Genomic DNA, 16,541 nt, shown 5'->3' on the forward strand with positions numbered 1-16,541 from the left:
CGGAAGACCCAAACTTAGATACATGGAACAAGTGGAACAAAATCTGAAAATACTTGAGATTACCCACTGGAAGAACAAAGCAAGGAACAGAACAGAATGGCGGAAAATTATAGAACAAGCCAGGACCCAAAAAGGGTTTTCGAGCTACTGATGATGATGAAGATGAAAGTATGACATTCCCATCACGTGGGATGTACAGTGAGTTGTTTTGTCTACATGAGTTGCCTAACTAATTGATGGTATACAACCAGCTACAGGAAAAATTCTTTCTTTTCCTTGTGGACTTATTTAATACATACTTCTTATAAGCGTATTATTTGTACCAAAAACAAAGTTATCGTATCTAATCACACCTTCTGGTTATTAAACAAGCCATACTATACTGTAATTAATACGGCGGATATTTCAACATTTGATTTAATTTTTCACACTAAATACGAAAACAACAAAAATGATACACGGATTGTTTATTTCTGTTAGGTTTGTTGTATCCGTGAGAACTAGAGCACACAGTATAGCGACGGTGCTGGTGTGTATACGTACATTATACAAATACACAACTTACTATTCGAGAGATAGTCATGTAATCAGTCTTAATACATTACTCTAATGATATTCACTTAAGTTATTGCTCAAGTTACGTTTTAAAACGTATTAAGGTCATTTTGCAGTGATTTTAGAATGTGGAACGGTTCAAGACAATCGTAGAAATAATGATATTGTTTTAGTGTTATGTATTCAACAATAAACAATAAGACTAATTTTAGAATAATTGACTAAGGTACGAGGACTGTTTGAAAACTATGTGACCTATCACAGAGAAGGCCGCAAAATATTCGAAGTGATCATTCTTCTACAATAATTTTAACTCTTCAGGCCTAGAAGACCCTTGGCTTGCTTGATTTTAAATTCTTTCTGTCTTTCAATATCCCTCTTCCTATAGTGTGACCAACCCAATTCAGTCGAATACGGGACAAGGCTGAAAAAATATCTGAAAACCGGGACTTTTCAATGAAAATCGGGCCATTTTTTTAATATAGAACCTTAATATCATCATTTATTGATTATTTGACATTTTTATCTTGACAATGAAATTTTTGATGGGAGTAAGCCACAATTGGTTGTAATGATATTATATTTTTGTTAGTTCTTAACTTTTCGACTTTTCGAAATCGTTCTCAAAAAAGGAAAAATTAGAAAATCAATTGATGTTGGATTTCCATGTAAATATAACCTTAATTTATAAAAATGTAATTATCATTACAGTGGATTGTGGCTTAATCCCATCAAAAATATAATTGTCAAACATGCCACAAGAAAACAGCTTAAGACCATTTTTATGTTGATTCAGACGAGTCACACCTATATGGGCCAGGAGAAGAGAATAGTAAAATCCATTCTGGGTAAAACAACCATCAAAGCAAGAGCACATATAGCTTTCCACAATGAGGAATTCTGTCATCTCTTCTTTGAGTAACCTTGGTATATGATATTATCAAAAATCTGACAAATATGTCAAATAGTTGCTAACTGATGTAAACAAGAGAGTCTAATAATGTTCAACTAGACAACAATACAAAAAATACTGCATTACAAGGCTTAAAACAACCGGTGTTGGGAGGAACAGAGATTTCATTTGTAAAGGAGAAAAATACAGGCATACATTTGGTGGAAAAGATATCATTATAATTGAGCGAAACCGCCTGCAGTGGGCAGGACATATGTAGCCCGGGCCCCTGAATCGAACATGATAAAAAAGATTCTAACAGCACAACCCGTGGGAATGAGAAGACGGGGTAGACCAAAGCTGAGGTGGACGGACGGGGTAACACAAGATGCCGAGAAGATTGGAGTCGGCAACTGGAAAATGTAAGCAAGGGACAGAACAGAATGGCGTAGAAAGCTTGAGAAGGTCGAGGCTCTCTAAGGGCTGTAGCACCAAGATGATGACGAAATGCCACAGCAGCTTGTCTTGTTTTTGACGTTTTTGATTATTTCATCCATAATTAAATGGAAGAGCATAGGACTCAATGAGTGTCCCTGTCTTATTCCGCTGTCTATATCTATAGGTTTTGTAAGTTGTCCATCTATTCTGACTTCCATTTTGTTGTTTTGGTGGAATGTTTTCAATAGTTTTTGATATCTAGGGGGACTTCTCTATTATACAGAAGATGGATTACATCTTTGAGTCTTACTTTGTCAAATGCTTTCTTCAAGTCAATCAGACATAGAAATGCTGGTCTATTATACTCTAGTGATTTCTCAGTAATTTATTTTATGACGAATATTGCATCTCTACACGATCTTCCATTACGAAAACTCTGTTGTTCATCTGCTAAACTTATCTTCTGATTCATTAGGTCTTGTGAAATTATAGTTGTAAGTTTTAGGGTAGTATTTAACAAGTTGATACCTCTGGCTGCTGCTTTTTATCTCCTTTTTTTTTGAATAGTAGAATTAGTTCGCTCGTTCTCCATTCTTCCGGTATTTTATTGTGTTTCAATATTTACTGCTCCACAATATTTCAGTAATTCGTTTGGTATTCCATCCTTACCTGCAGCTTTTCTGTTATTCAGCGTTTCAAGTGTTTTTCTAACTTCCTGTCTACTTATACTAACATCTTCATTTGTAGTAATTTCTGGTGTTTCCGGGTCTAGCAACATTTGTTCTTCCTCTACCTACATAGAGCTTTTTCAGATAGTCAATCCATGTATCCTTTTCTATGTGTTTTGGTTCTATTAGTTCCTTTACCTCCGTTCTTTGACCTCTTATAAAGCGCCATATTTCCTTTTGGGGACCATAAAAATCATGTTCCATTTCTTTCGAAAAACATTTCCAGTGATCATTTTTTCTTCTTCAAACGACTGAATATTGTCTTAGTTGACATTTATTTTAGGTAAGCTTTTTTCTTCTCTTTACATGTTTCCTTCACTTCTGGTCAAAACCATGGAGTTCTTCGCCTTGTAAGCGATTTATTTTTGGACGGTGGACGAATAAAGCAAATAGTCAATGGTATAAGGATGCAGAAGCCAAGGAGAAATCACTGTATTAAATATCTAGCTGGATATCTTAGTTATAATAATCAAAGCAATAATTATAACAAAGATACTGGATAGTCTTGTCAGATTAATAGACTTGTGACGGTCAAGACACGCAACAAAAGGGCAGCATTCTACATGGGCGCCCATATAAAAATTTTCAGGGGGGGACAGACGTGAAGATCTTGCACATTACATTTTGTACACTATGTATAGTTTAAAGCACCCGAAAAGCGAGGAGGGGGGGCACGGCCCCCCGCTGCCCATGGGTATAGGCGCCTATGGCACTCTACGATAATGAAAAAAAATACAAATATTAGTTGTCAGATCACTTGACATCATTCACCAATTTTCCACGCTAGTTATTTTAGTGCACTTTTAGTGACGTAACGCTTATCTACCAATATATAACCGAGCAATTACACAACTCCGTGATTGTTGCCTACCAATGGTAATCAAAATTACGTTGATTAATGTTACATTCTAATTGAGTTCGGGTACAGCGGAAATGACAAAAAGTGCCTCGCTTGTTCCACTCATTGAAATTTTATAATGTTATATTGTAGATAATATAGAAATAAACAAAGATCTGTATCTGTTACGGATTTAATGGCGAAACGATTTCGCGGTTATGATCTCGCGGTTTCTGCTTAATAATACGGACACGATGACTGTGGGACGTGGTCTATTCGTTCCAATTTGGAATGGGAAGTTGATTTTGTTGCAAGCTTTTGTTTTTAAAACATTTTCAAGATGTTATAATCATATGGAGCGCGTTAAAGTTTAAAGTAAATACATGGGGGATGTAACGTTACAAACGTCACATCTTTGCTATTTTATTTTTAAATAATTATTTTACTTTATTTTTTTTAATATTTTATTAATAATTATCTTCTGTATTCGTTTTAACTTGTTTTTCCGTTAAAAACCTGTTTGGCGCCCTCTTTTGTTATCCTCTATTTATTATATCTCCCTTTTCTCTAACATCGAAAGCATCATACTGAACGTACTTCATATATTCTTACTCTCTAGATATATATTTTAATACGGAACATGGTTGTCCGTCTCCTTATACTCTGCATTGTCATATTTCAATGACAGTGACAATAATGTTTCTCCGTTCGGGAGCTTCATCAAGCCATCCTCACCGGTGATGGAACTACAAGGCAAGACAATCGGATGCATGCAGACAGCAACAAGGCAACAACCACCAACTGTAGTGTCTGTAGCAGCACTCAATATCTTTCGCTGCATTGACCTGAGGCCGTCCATCTAGCCCAGGTCAAGAGAAGTCAACAGCTGTACCATTGGACATCACGAAGTTACCACCGAATCAGATACCAAAAGTCATAAGTATAATCTAGAATTGTTAGTTTTTGGCAAGAATTTGAATATATTTGTCAATGCAGTTAATAAGTCACATTTTTATTATATATTTATTGAACAATAAACATGATTAGTTAAAATATTGTTTTGTTTGAAAATCCACGAGGAATATAAACTTCCCGTAGCTGGCTGTATACCATAAATCACAAAAATACTAGATTTGTTGTAAAAGGTATATTTGTTGTCAGTTGGCCATTGAAATTCAATATGTGAGGTTTTATTTCTCCAAAAAAATTCCAACCACGTGAGAACAATCCTGTGTTGCCCTGGGTAACATCCAGGCCTATGTGTAGAAATACTGCTCTAAAATTGTATGAAGAAATACGAAATAGAAACGAAGTTATATATGTATATTATATCGAGATATACCTGAGCTAAAACTCGTTTGTATACAACAACGCGCGAGACGTATAACCTGTGCAGCTGCAACTCGACAGTTGGTTTCTAAAACTTATAAAGCGAGCAAGTGATGTATATTATCAAATTTATCGAAAATCATTATTTTGAAAATTGAAAAACAATGAAAAATGAATAACCATTTTCAATTTCATTACTCATTTTTGATTTACATGTTTACTCTCAGGGGCGGTTTCTCCATTGGTTCACTTGTGCAGTGAACACCCAATCAAATTTCATTAAAATACATATTTTTAAAAATCTCATAAATATCATTAAAATATTTTTTCTTAAATCTCATAAATATCATAGTATCATTAAAATATAACTGTATTTATTAATCACATAATTTGTTTGCACAACACCGCTACGCTAGATGCACGTGGTAAGTGCAGAATTCAAATTGAACCCAGCCACTATACAGTAACCCTATAGAAGAACGAGAGCTCTTAAATCCGTGAACCAGGGATTCTCCTATCTTAAAACATTGACCATTTGTGCACTGCACACAGAGACCGGGGCGAAGCGTTTCGATTCACAGTTTGGCATTTTCTGTTGTGGGATTTTATTAAATACAATATTGGTAGGTAGTTTTTTTAGGATGGTGGAGCCTTATTCCGTGAAGTTTATAAAAGAAAATGCAAATAGTTTTGAAAATCGACTTCTTATAAAAAGAATGGACTAACTTGGCCGGGGATAAACTTGGTACAAGAATGTGCAATAAGAAACTATAAGTTTAAACATTGTTTTAAAGTTGAACAATATAGAAAAACTTAGTGATTATGTGGGTGTGATAAACTACATTTTTTATTTTGTTTTCCATGTTCAGTATTTTCAAAGAATAAAACTATAATTTCAATTTCGGTCTTTGGATGCCGTTAAAATAAACGGATTTTAAAACAGTTTTGACAAAGCCATTTCATTATTCGTAACTTCTGCCTCCACCTTCACCACCGAAGAAGCGCCATCATTAAGTAGGTATCATATTCTGCACAAAACAAAAAAAGTGTGTGACATCCTGACTAATCGGGTCAAAGATAGGTTTCATTTTACAGAACATCTTTTGGCGAAGCCTCAAAAATTTTTCGCCTGCGGCGCTTATTCACCGTTTGTATAATTACATTCTTTAATTGAACACCCTCCTTAAATTACCACGAGCCGCCACTGTTTACTCTGATTGGAGTACGAAGGAAACCATTCTCGTTGGAACTTTACCGCGCTGAGCAGATGGGACGTGAATTGTAAATTGTAGAATTCCCTCATCCTCCTTAGTCTCAGTATCCGTATGGCTTGCAAATTGTACAAGCCTCGGAGGTGTAACCAGAGAAGGTTCCCATTGTTTTCAGTCTGGTGGGATGTAGAGTAACATTATGTTATATTATGTGCCATTAGAGTGAAAACTTAGTCTTTTGAAAAACAATGCTTTAAATCGGTCATTAAAAAGGCAATTGAAGTAAGGGAAAGCATCGAAATAATCATAATATTAAAGATAGTCAGTTTACTGCAGAAAACAATTCTGGATTACCTAGTTCCTCGGCAAAAAATTAAAATCTCAATTTGCTAACCCAATGCAAATTTTCTCCCAATACACAATTTATAGATTACACCTTGTATGCATATAAAGATTAACATAAATCAACCATTAAATTCGGCCCATTTCACAAACGTCCACTGTCCACTGGCAGCGCAATAAATATCCGCGATATTTACCGGGATCGGTACCGTTTCAGTTTTCTGCAAATGTCAAATAAATCAGAGGCTCATTATAAAATAGAAATCTGACATTTATTGCATGTGACACAGGAAATTACAAAATGCAAGTGCCCAAACGAAAAAAAGAAGCCGATTATTACAAAACGTAACCATTAAAGGAAGTAGTTTGTTCTCGATGCAATAACCCACTTACACCTCGGTACCACATCGGTACCTACTGAAAGAAATACGAACAAGAAGGTTTCCGTGGATACTTATATAATCGACGATGGTTATCTCTCGTTGTGCGAATTTATGAGTACCAATGAGAAAATGTATTAAATTATTGTGTTATTGGGACGGAGAAAAATATCCATCCGAACGTGAAGACTAGATGAGAGAGGTCGTTATGTTACAATTAAGGGGGGGGGGGGGTATGGTTTGAAATATTTAATTTTTTTATTATTTCAAATAAAAGTGCATACTTTCAAGAATACACTCTGAAAATTTCAAAATAATCGGAGTAAAATTACCAGAGATACAGGGTGTTGAATATTCCTACCTTCGAATCGCTTTGCCGCGACTTCGCGCCAGCACGCTTGAGCGTAGTGAGAAACGTTAAACAACTGTTCGCCTTCCCTTTTGTAGATTACTCCTCGATTCAAAAAACATATTCCAATGTGCATCACTTTACACAGTTGTCAACATGCAGTTGTCAAAACTTTAAACGCATTTTTCTCAAAACTGCTTTTACAAATGCGGTGGACATTGTAACTAAAAAACTACTCGGCCGATCTACCTGATATTTTGTACAGATTTTCTTTAGACATTTCATGAGGTAACAACGTCGAGATATTTTTCTTTTTTGCTTATTTTTTGTTCAACAATAATAAATCTGTTGATTTTCACAAAATTTTTATCAAAAATTTCATTTTGTTGATTTCTGAGTGATACCAAAAATTCAAAAATCATTAAAAATAAAAAAAACTCGACGTTGTGACCTCGTGAAACTCATAAGCTAATTAAATCTTTTTGAATTTTTTGTTTCGTATGATCTAGTGTCGAGTTCTGATGTCCACCGCAAAATCCATTTTTTTTTGTGAGCTGCCTATCAAAATTTGTCACCAATGGCTTATTTTTCAATATTTTGGATTGAATTTTTTTCTAAATATTCTTTGAATTGTACTTAATAAGCTTATTTAATGTAAAAATAAAATAATTGTACCATAGCTTCAAAAAAAATTCACAAAAATGTGTTTGATTTGTTGATTTCAAACCCCTTAATGTAACATGTTTAATAATTATTTGTGTTTAAATTTAATTTCAAATTTCTTAAAAATATGTCCATTATTCCGAATATTTTCGAATTAATTTCTAACTGTCGCTAGTAGCAGTATGCATACACTAGCGTTATATGTCAATTAAACTTCTAGTTTTATCTTTGGCTATTTAAAATAGCTTGTTGCCTCTGTTTCGAATTTAATTGTGTGTTACCGACCAACTCGAGGAGTGTAAGTATAGCTTTGATTCTTTTTGGTTGTGATGGTTCTAGTTTTTTCTTTTATAGAAAAATCGGCAACCAGATTAGGGCCACGGCCCCATGTATTGGGGTTTTTCTAGCATTCTAAGTTGCTATCAGAAATGCTCAAAGCCACAGAAGGAACTGGCGTAAAATTACTTCATCTAATCTGTAACCAAATATGGCATTCTAAACAATGGCCTGAAGACTGGACAAAATCTACAATAACGACAATTATAAAACTATACGACAAAAAGGCAGCTTCCATAAATGCGACAATTATAGAACTATTTCTCTTATATCACATGCCAGTAAAATAATGCTAGATATAATCAATGAGAGACTAAAAACATTCATTCAAAGAGAAATTCCACAAGAGCAAACTGGATTTACCAAAGGTAGAGGTACTCGAGAACACCTGTTGAATATAAGACAGATAATCGAAAAATGTAGGGAATTCAATATTCCACTCTACATATGCTTTATAGATTATCGTAACGCGTTCGACAGGGTCAAGTTGAGACACTTATGGCGAATACTAAAAGAAGTAGGCGTACCACAACACTTTATTTCGCTTATAACTGAACTATACGAACACACTACTGGACCAGTTAAAGTGCTTGACACACTTTCAAACGAATTTCATCCAGAACGGGGTGTCAGACAGAGATGTATACTATCTCCACAATTATTCAAAATATATATGGGGAGCATATTATGAGAAGAGCACTTGAAGGATGGGAAAAAGGCATCTCAATAAATAGTCATAAAATAAACAACCTACGTTTCGCAGATGACACAGCCCTTCTTGCAAATAGTCAAAGCAGAGCTGATTGATCTTTACGACTGGTTGAAAACGACACATAACGACAATGTTATGTACAATCACAATGTGTTGTACACATAACCACAATTGATCGGTTTGAGGCTGTGAGCTCATATTTATATCTGGGATCATTAATCACAAACACAAGAGCGTTAAAGATGAGGTTGATAAACTGCTTAATATTCCCAATACTGACCTACGGATGTGAATCTTGAACCCTGAGAAATTCGTAAAGAAGAAAGATAGACGCCATTGAAATGTTCTGTTGGAGACGAATGTTACGAATTCCTTGGATGGACCATAGGACAAATAATTCAATTTTAAGAGAGCTAAAAGTTAGCCAACGACTCTCCAGTAAAGTCCATCTCCAACAATTAAAATTCTTTGGATATATGAGAACAAACACAGAAAACATGGAAAGACTCATTATACAAGGAAAGGTGGAAGGCCGAAGATCACAAGGAAGATCCTCAACAAGATGGATCGATTTAATTGCAGGAATATGCAAAAGACCTATGCATGAGTTAAAAGAAATTACCAGAGACAGAGATCTTTGGAGAGGGACAATACACGACATCACGTCGACCACTACACTCCCTCCGGGGGGGTCAGCATTAAAGAGATAGAAGTTGCCATGCCTTTTTTGGAGGTTATCGGACCTCTATATAACATCACAAAAACATTCAAAACCACCAATTGATGAGACGAGATTCGCAGGTCTCCGGAAATACAACTGAGGACGCATGCTGGAAGGAGATGGTGCTGCAGAATCCGAGGACAGGGATGCTGAAGATGAAAACCAACGGAATCACGGAGCACGGATCGACGGCCCTTCGATTCTTTGGTTGGAAAATGGGACAGACTAGTTTTTCGTCGAGTGTGGAGACAGGGCGACTTTAGTCCCTATTATCCAAATAGAAGTTGCAGCAAGTTCCGTCAACCATTCTGATGAATGGCTTGCTTATGCAAGCCTAAATCGACTGGGATTTGAACATCGGACGGTGAACCACCAAGGGCACTACATAGATCATGCATCAAGTGCGCACACATACACTAGTGACCAAAATTCTGGAAACTTTACAAAATTTTTAGTTTTATTAGCAGCATTCATCTCGATGAAACTTGTTGCATTCGATTCGTAAAAGCCTTAGGAAACTTTGTGAACTAAAGTGATGATGACGAAATGAAAATTGCATTATTGAACAAGAAAATGCAGTTCGGAGTGTTGAAAAATGATAAATTTGTAATTCGGAAATAATTAATATAACTGAGTTCAATATTACTACTCTGAAGTTTTTGGGTTCGCTGAATACGGCGGACGATACACACGGTGGATACGAATATCGGACGGAGACCATCGGAGACATCAGTGCCTCGGATACACCATAATACTGAACTCATTTATGTCAATTATTTCCAAATTACAAATTTATCATTTTTCAACACTTCGAAATGCATTTCGGAAAATGCATTTCCTTTGTTCAATAATGCAATTTTCATTTCGTCACTTTAGTTCATTACTTTAGTTCACAAAGTTTCCTAACGCTTTTACGAAACGAATGCAACAAGTTTCATCGAGATGAATGCTGCTAACAAAACTAAAATTTTTGTAAAGTTTCCAGAATTTAGGCCACTAGTGTACAGGGGATCGAGAGGTCGTGGTCAGATGCAAATATCCACATCATGAAGAAAATGCGAGGAGTATCACGTCAACATTTTCCGTCTCATTTGGACAACTAACGCTTGAGGATTCTGCGAAGACGAAGAAGACTTGTTCCTCGCATTTTTAAGGGATGCCACAGAGATATTCTATGTAGAGTATTTTCAAATTGTTGGTTCGAGTGCCTAAATAACATTTTTAACATATAATCATTGACTGGTTTAAATTAAGGTGCATGTATTTTTTTTAATAATAATTAGGCTGTATCATTTTGTAAATAAATACTTTACATATTTTTTTTGTAAATAGTTAGGGCGCATTTTTTTGTAAATTATTAGCCCCCTGTAATTTTCTATATATTTTTGTCCAAATGTATATTACTTGTCAATATTAATATTTTTCTACAAGAGTTTTCTAGCGCTTTATTTCGCAAATCCTTCAGGAATTTGCAGATTGCAATCAGCAGTCCGCACACTATAATAGAGAGGTATTATATGAATATACAGGTAGACCGCATCCTGGCGTAGACCGCATACTATAGTGGTACCTCCTACAGAAATTTTAATACAAAATGCTCTACGTGTATTAAAATTTTATTTGAATGGGCTCATGTATACACTGAGCACGTAAAGGTTGAAATAAATTCATTTTTTCGTAAATAGGCAATTTTGGAAATAAATCCCGAAACAGGTCGATTTTTATGTTTAAATTATGATTTTTTTGGCATATATGTTATACTAGTGACGTCATCCATCCGGGCGCGATGACATAATTGATGATTTGATATTGATATGATGATAAATGAGAATAGAGGTCGTGTGTCGTGTGATTGCTCATTTGAAAGCTTATTCAATTCTCTTTTCAGTAATAAAAACATTAAAATAATTATTTATATAGGGTGGCCAAAGAATTTTTTTGAATTAAATATTAATTGAGAGAAAAAGAAGACGGATTTATTTTCAAAATCGTCCATTCATAAAAAAATTTTTTTATTCCAACCTTTACGTGCTCACTTCTAGTTCAATTCTTACGCGATAGAGAAATATAATCAACAACGCATTTCGCTCGCGAACCATGCGATTTCCTTTTAAATACGTAATCGACAAAAAAAAAACTAATAAAAGGTAAGACAATACGATAAAAAAATGTAATTGTATACAAGAAAGCTCGAACCACAACAACTAAACAAACAACTATACCCACTAATGTCACAAACAAAAAAAAATCGGAATACCGTAACTTGCCGTTTCCTCGTTATTCTGTTCACTGAGTTCTCGGTACATAATAATCCCAATTGATATAAGTACCTACCGCCGATGACAGAGAGAAAGTGGTGTTCCGTCATATCTATCAAGTTGCTTGATGAGTTTGCCGTAATAAATTTTAAGAAAACAGAGCCTGTGACATGTTGGTTTTCAGATTGCTTGGGAATGGGAAAAGAGTCAGCACAAATGCAAATAATAAATCATGCGAATCTGAAAAGATATTCTACAGAATTACCAAGAAAGTGCATCAATATTACCGCGGAAATAACTACGTATTAGTTTTACAATAGCAAGGCGATATGTGGATCCGATCAAACTCTACTCGTAGCTAAAGTAAAGCTTAAACTTAAAGCTCCCAACAAACGAAATGAGACAAATAGGATAGAACTAAGAAAGAAGGACGACCTGCTCCAGGAAGTACATAAAATAATGCCCTCTATCCGTAACGGAATATCACAAGAAATATGGGAGACTTTTAAACATTGTGTAACAACACCAATTGATCATCCAAAGATAAATAATCCTGTGAAACGGAAACACTGGATAACAGATGAAACCATTCAAATCATTGAGAATAGAAGAAATCTTTGTCAAAGTGGCGTGCATAGTGAAAGGGAAAAAGCTAGTTTAAGAAACCTCAGAATGATCACCATGATCAGAATAATTAGCCGAGATATCTATTTAGAAAAATACGCTACTTAACTTTAAGAGACTTTAAAGCCAGAACTTGGGCCATTGAAGACAATACTGGAACTCTGAGAACAAACAGAGAAGATATAGCAGAGACATGGAGATCGTATTGCAGGGACCTATATAAAGATGATCAACGTCAAGAACCTGTTAACCATATCTCTGATGAGGTGGAAGAAGAACCTGATATACTTGAAAATGAAGTAAGACTCGCGATCAGTAAGCTCAAATATAATAAAGCACCAGGTCCAGATATGATAACAGCCGAAATGCTCAAAGCCACAGAAGAAACTGGCGTAAAATTACTTCATCTACTCTGTAACCAAATATGGCCTGAAGACTGGACAAAATCTACAATAAGGACAATTCATAAAAAAGGCAGCTTCCATAAATGCGACAATTATAGAACTCTTTCTCTTATATCACATGCCAGTAAAATAATGCTACATAATATAATCAATGAGAGACTAAAAACATTCCTTCAAAGAGAAATTCCACAAGAGCAAACTGGATTTACCAAAGGTAGAGGTACTCGAGAACACCTGTTGAATATAAAACAGATAATCGAAAAATCTAGGGAATTCAATATTCCACTGTACATATGCTTTATAGATTATCGTAAGGCGTTCGACAGGGTCAAGTGGAGACACTTATGGCGAATACTAAAAGAAGTAGGCGTACCACAACACTTTATTTCGCTTATATCTGAACTATACGAACACACTACTGAATCAGTTAAAGTGCTTGACACACTTTCAAAAACGAATTTCATCCAGAACGGGGTGTCAGACAGGGATGTATACTATCTCCACAATTATTCAATATATATGGAGAGCATATTATGAGAAGAGCACTTGAAGGATGGGAAGAAGGCATCTCAATAAATGGTCATAAAATAAACAACCTACGTTTCGCAGATGACACAGCCCTTCTTGCAAATAGTCAAGCAGAGCTGATTGATCTTATACGACTGGTTGAAAACGAAAGTCAAATATTTGGTCTGCAATTAAACATATCAAAGACAAAGATCATGATAGTGGATAGACTACATAACAATCATCCACACATAACCACAATTGATCGGTTTGAGGTTGTGAGCTCATACTTATATCTGGGATCATTAATCACAAACACAGGGTAACTACAGGAAGAAACAAAACGTAGATGTGACCTAGCAAAAGTCGCCACAGCAAAAATGACCACAATATGGAAGGACTGTCAAATTTCAAGAGTGTTAAAGATGAGGTTGATCAACTGCTTAATATTCCCAATACCGACCTACGGATGTGAATCTTGGACCCTGAGAAATTCGGAAAGAAGAAAGATAGACGCCACTGAAATGTTCTGTTGGAGACGAATGTTACGAATTCCTTGGACCGACCATAGAACAAATAATTCAATTTTAAGAGAGCTAAAAGTTAGCCAACGACTCTCCAGTAAAGTCCATCTCCAACAATTAAAATACTTTGGACATGTTATGAGAGCAAACACAGAAAACATGGAAAGGCTCATTATACAAGGAAAGGTCCCCAACAAGATGGATCGATCAAATTACAGGAATATGCAAAAGACCTATGCATGAGTTAAAAGAAATGACCAGAGACAGAGATCTTTGGAGACGGACAATACACGACATCACGTCGACCACTACACTCCCTCCGGGGGGTCAGGATTGAAGAGATAGAAGTTGCCATGCCTTTTCTGGAGGTTATTGGACCTCTATATAACATCACAAAAACATTCAAAACAACCAATTGATGAGACGAGATTCGCTGGTCTCCGGAAATACAACCGAGGACGCATGCTGGAAGGAGATGGTGCTGCAGAATCGGAGGACAGGGATGCTGAAGTTGAAAACCAACGGAATCACGGAGCACGGATCGACGGCCCTTCGATTCTTTGGTTGGAAAATGGGGCAGACTGTTGCTATTTTTTCGACGACATCACGTCGACCACTACACTCCCTCCGGGGGTCAGGATTGAAGACAGAGAGAGAGTTTTACAATACGTTCCCTTAAACACTTTTCATAATCATCCATACACGAATTTACAAGAATGTGAGTTCCAGGTGAGTGATACTCAATTCGGATTTCGAAAGGGATCTCTCACACTAGAAGCTCCTTTTGCTTAAAATGTATGATGCAGTGACATGCATGAGGATGTGTATGCATGTTTTATTGATTATCGAAAAGCATTTGACTGCGTTAACCATCAAAATATGATCGAATTTGTACCATGTTATGTGTTTTCTGTCTTGCTGTATGGCTGTGGAAGTTGGACAATGGACTCTGAAATAGAAAAGAGAATATCCCTTTGAGATGTATATTACAGACGGATGCTGAGAATTCCATGGGTATAAAAATTTTCTAACAATGAGGTAGTTCGGCGCATGAACAAACAAAAGGAATTACTAAGAATAATTAATCAAAGAAAGAAAAATACAATACTTGGGCCGTGTGTTGAGAGGGGAAAGATATGAACTACTTTATTTCAAATCATACTGGAAGGTAAAATACAGGGCAAAACTAGGCAGACGCCAGAACGGACCAAATGTAACATTATAACTAATTTTGTAATGTGAAGCTCAAAGGTGGCTAAAATTTTTGTTATTAACTTTTATTGCTATCTATTACTATAGCGGATCTATTGATCACTAATCAAGCACCCTATATGTAGACAGAGGCAGATGTGTGGCAGCTTGAACATTGGATTTAAGCAAAAAGCAATGTTCATTAATTTATCAAATAAACATTTTTTTCTGTTTTCTGACAGCAGTAGAATGTATTTTGAATAAAATAAATTACATACATTCTTCTTTTTGTGTCAATTAATTGAATTAAAAACATTTCTTGGATACCCTGTATAAATAATTATGTTAATGTTTATATTACTGAATAAAGAATTGAATATCCTTTCAAATGAGCTAACACACGACCACTATTCCCATTTAAAAAAATCGATTTTTATGCATATAACGCCCAGATGGATGATGTCACTAGTATGAATGTAGGTATGTCAAGAAATCATAATTTAAAAATAAAAATCGATCTGTTTCAGGATTTTTTCTTAAAGTCGCTGGTTTACAAAATAACGAATTTATTCCAAACATTCACCATACTGTATATTTATCGAAGAGGTCTCTTCATTTGGGATGGCACTAATTTGCATCTTATGGCGCATCTAAAAATGGCCTAAGAACCGTCTTTAAAGTTGGTGATTGGTTATTGACATTGAAATTTTATTACTGAATATTGAAATTATTTATGCTTAGGCGTGGATTAGGAAGAAACTTCAAAATTTTACTACTATGAACGTGCAATAATATGCCAATTAGTGCATTTCCAAATGACAACTCTAACAGAATATTACTTATCTAACATACCTTTTTGGGTTCTTGTTTGAGTCCACCTCATCTTGAAAAGTAGATAATCCTTCCTGTAAAAAAAAAATTCATATAAATCATATGATTAAAGAGACATCTCAGAAAACATGGTATAGATTTTTCTATTGGGTAAATTCTGAGGGCAACAAGGCACAGTAAGTAAAAAAAGGATGAATTTTGGTATAGAGATTGTTGCTTCGGTTGCAGAAAGTTACTCAATATCCCAATTTTGTTTTAGATTTTTCATGCGTGTAGCTGTTTTAGTCAAGATATTCTATATTCAATCGAAGAATAATGCGGCACGTGACCATCATAATAGAATAAACATTATTTATGTCTTTATTAGGTTTAACTAGGATATTTCATACACAAGCAGAATCGTCAATATAATCTTATAAAATCATAATGCGACAAGTCACACAGTATGTCCGATACGGTTTCGATATGTAAACATTGAATGACGTTTCATTAATGTCATTTTATTTTGTTATATCTTTTTTATAACAGCTCCAGAATGACAGAATCTAATTAGTTAATTTCGATTTTAAAACACAGAAGGCCAAAGAAGGTTTAAAAGGTGAGAAAATGTGATGAAATTGTAAAGACAATACTAAAAACAACAATGTTATTGGCATATACACACAGTCTGTTTACTTTTTTACGTTTCCCGTGAAATCCATGCTTTTG

General features: G+C 35.3%; 1 protein-coding gene across 2 annotated transcripts in view; it reads right to left on the reverse strand.

Annotated features, from left to right (window-relative positions):
• LOC114328900 (protein phosphatase Slingshot) overlaps positions 1-16,541 on the reverse strand; it is a 639,247-nt gene that overhangs the window by 503,095 nt on the left and 119,611 nt on the right. For both annotated transcript variants that reach the window (XM_050648794.1, XM_050648793.1), the window contains exon 2: positions 15,855-15,907. In XM_050648794.1, the coding sequence (XP_050504751.1) occupies positions 15,855-15,907 (53 nt within the window). The remainder of the gene's footprint in view (positions 1-15,854; positions 15,908-16,541) is intronic.

This window comes from Diabrotica virgifera, chromosome 4, assembly GCF_917563875.1.
Source record: "Diabrotica virgifera virgifera chromosome 4, PGI_DIABVI_V3a".
Lineage (NCBI taxonomy): Eukaryota > Metazoa > Arthropoda > Insecta > Coleoptera > Chrysomelidae > Diabrotica > Diabrotica virgifera.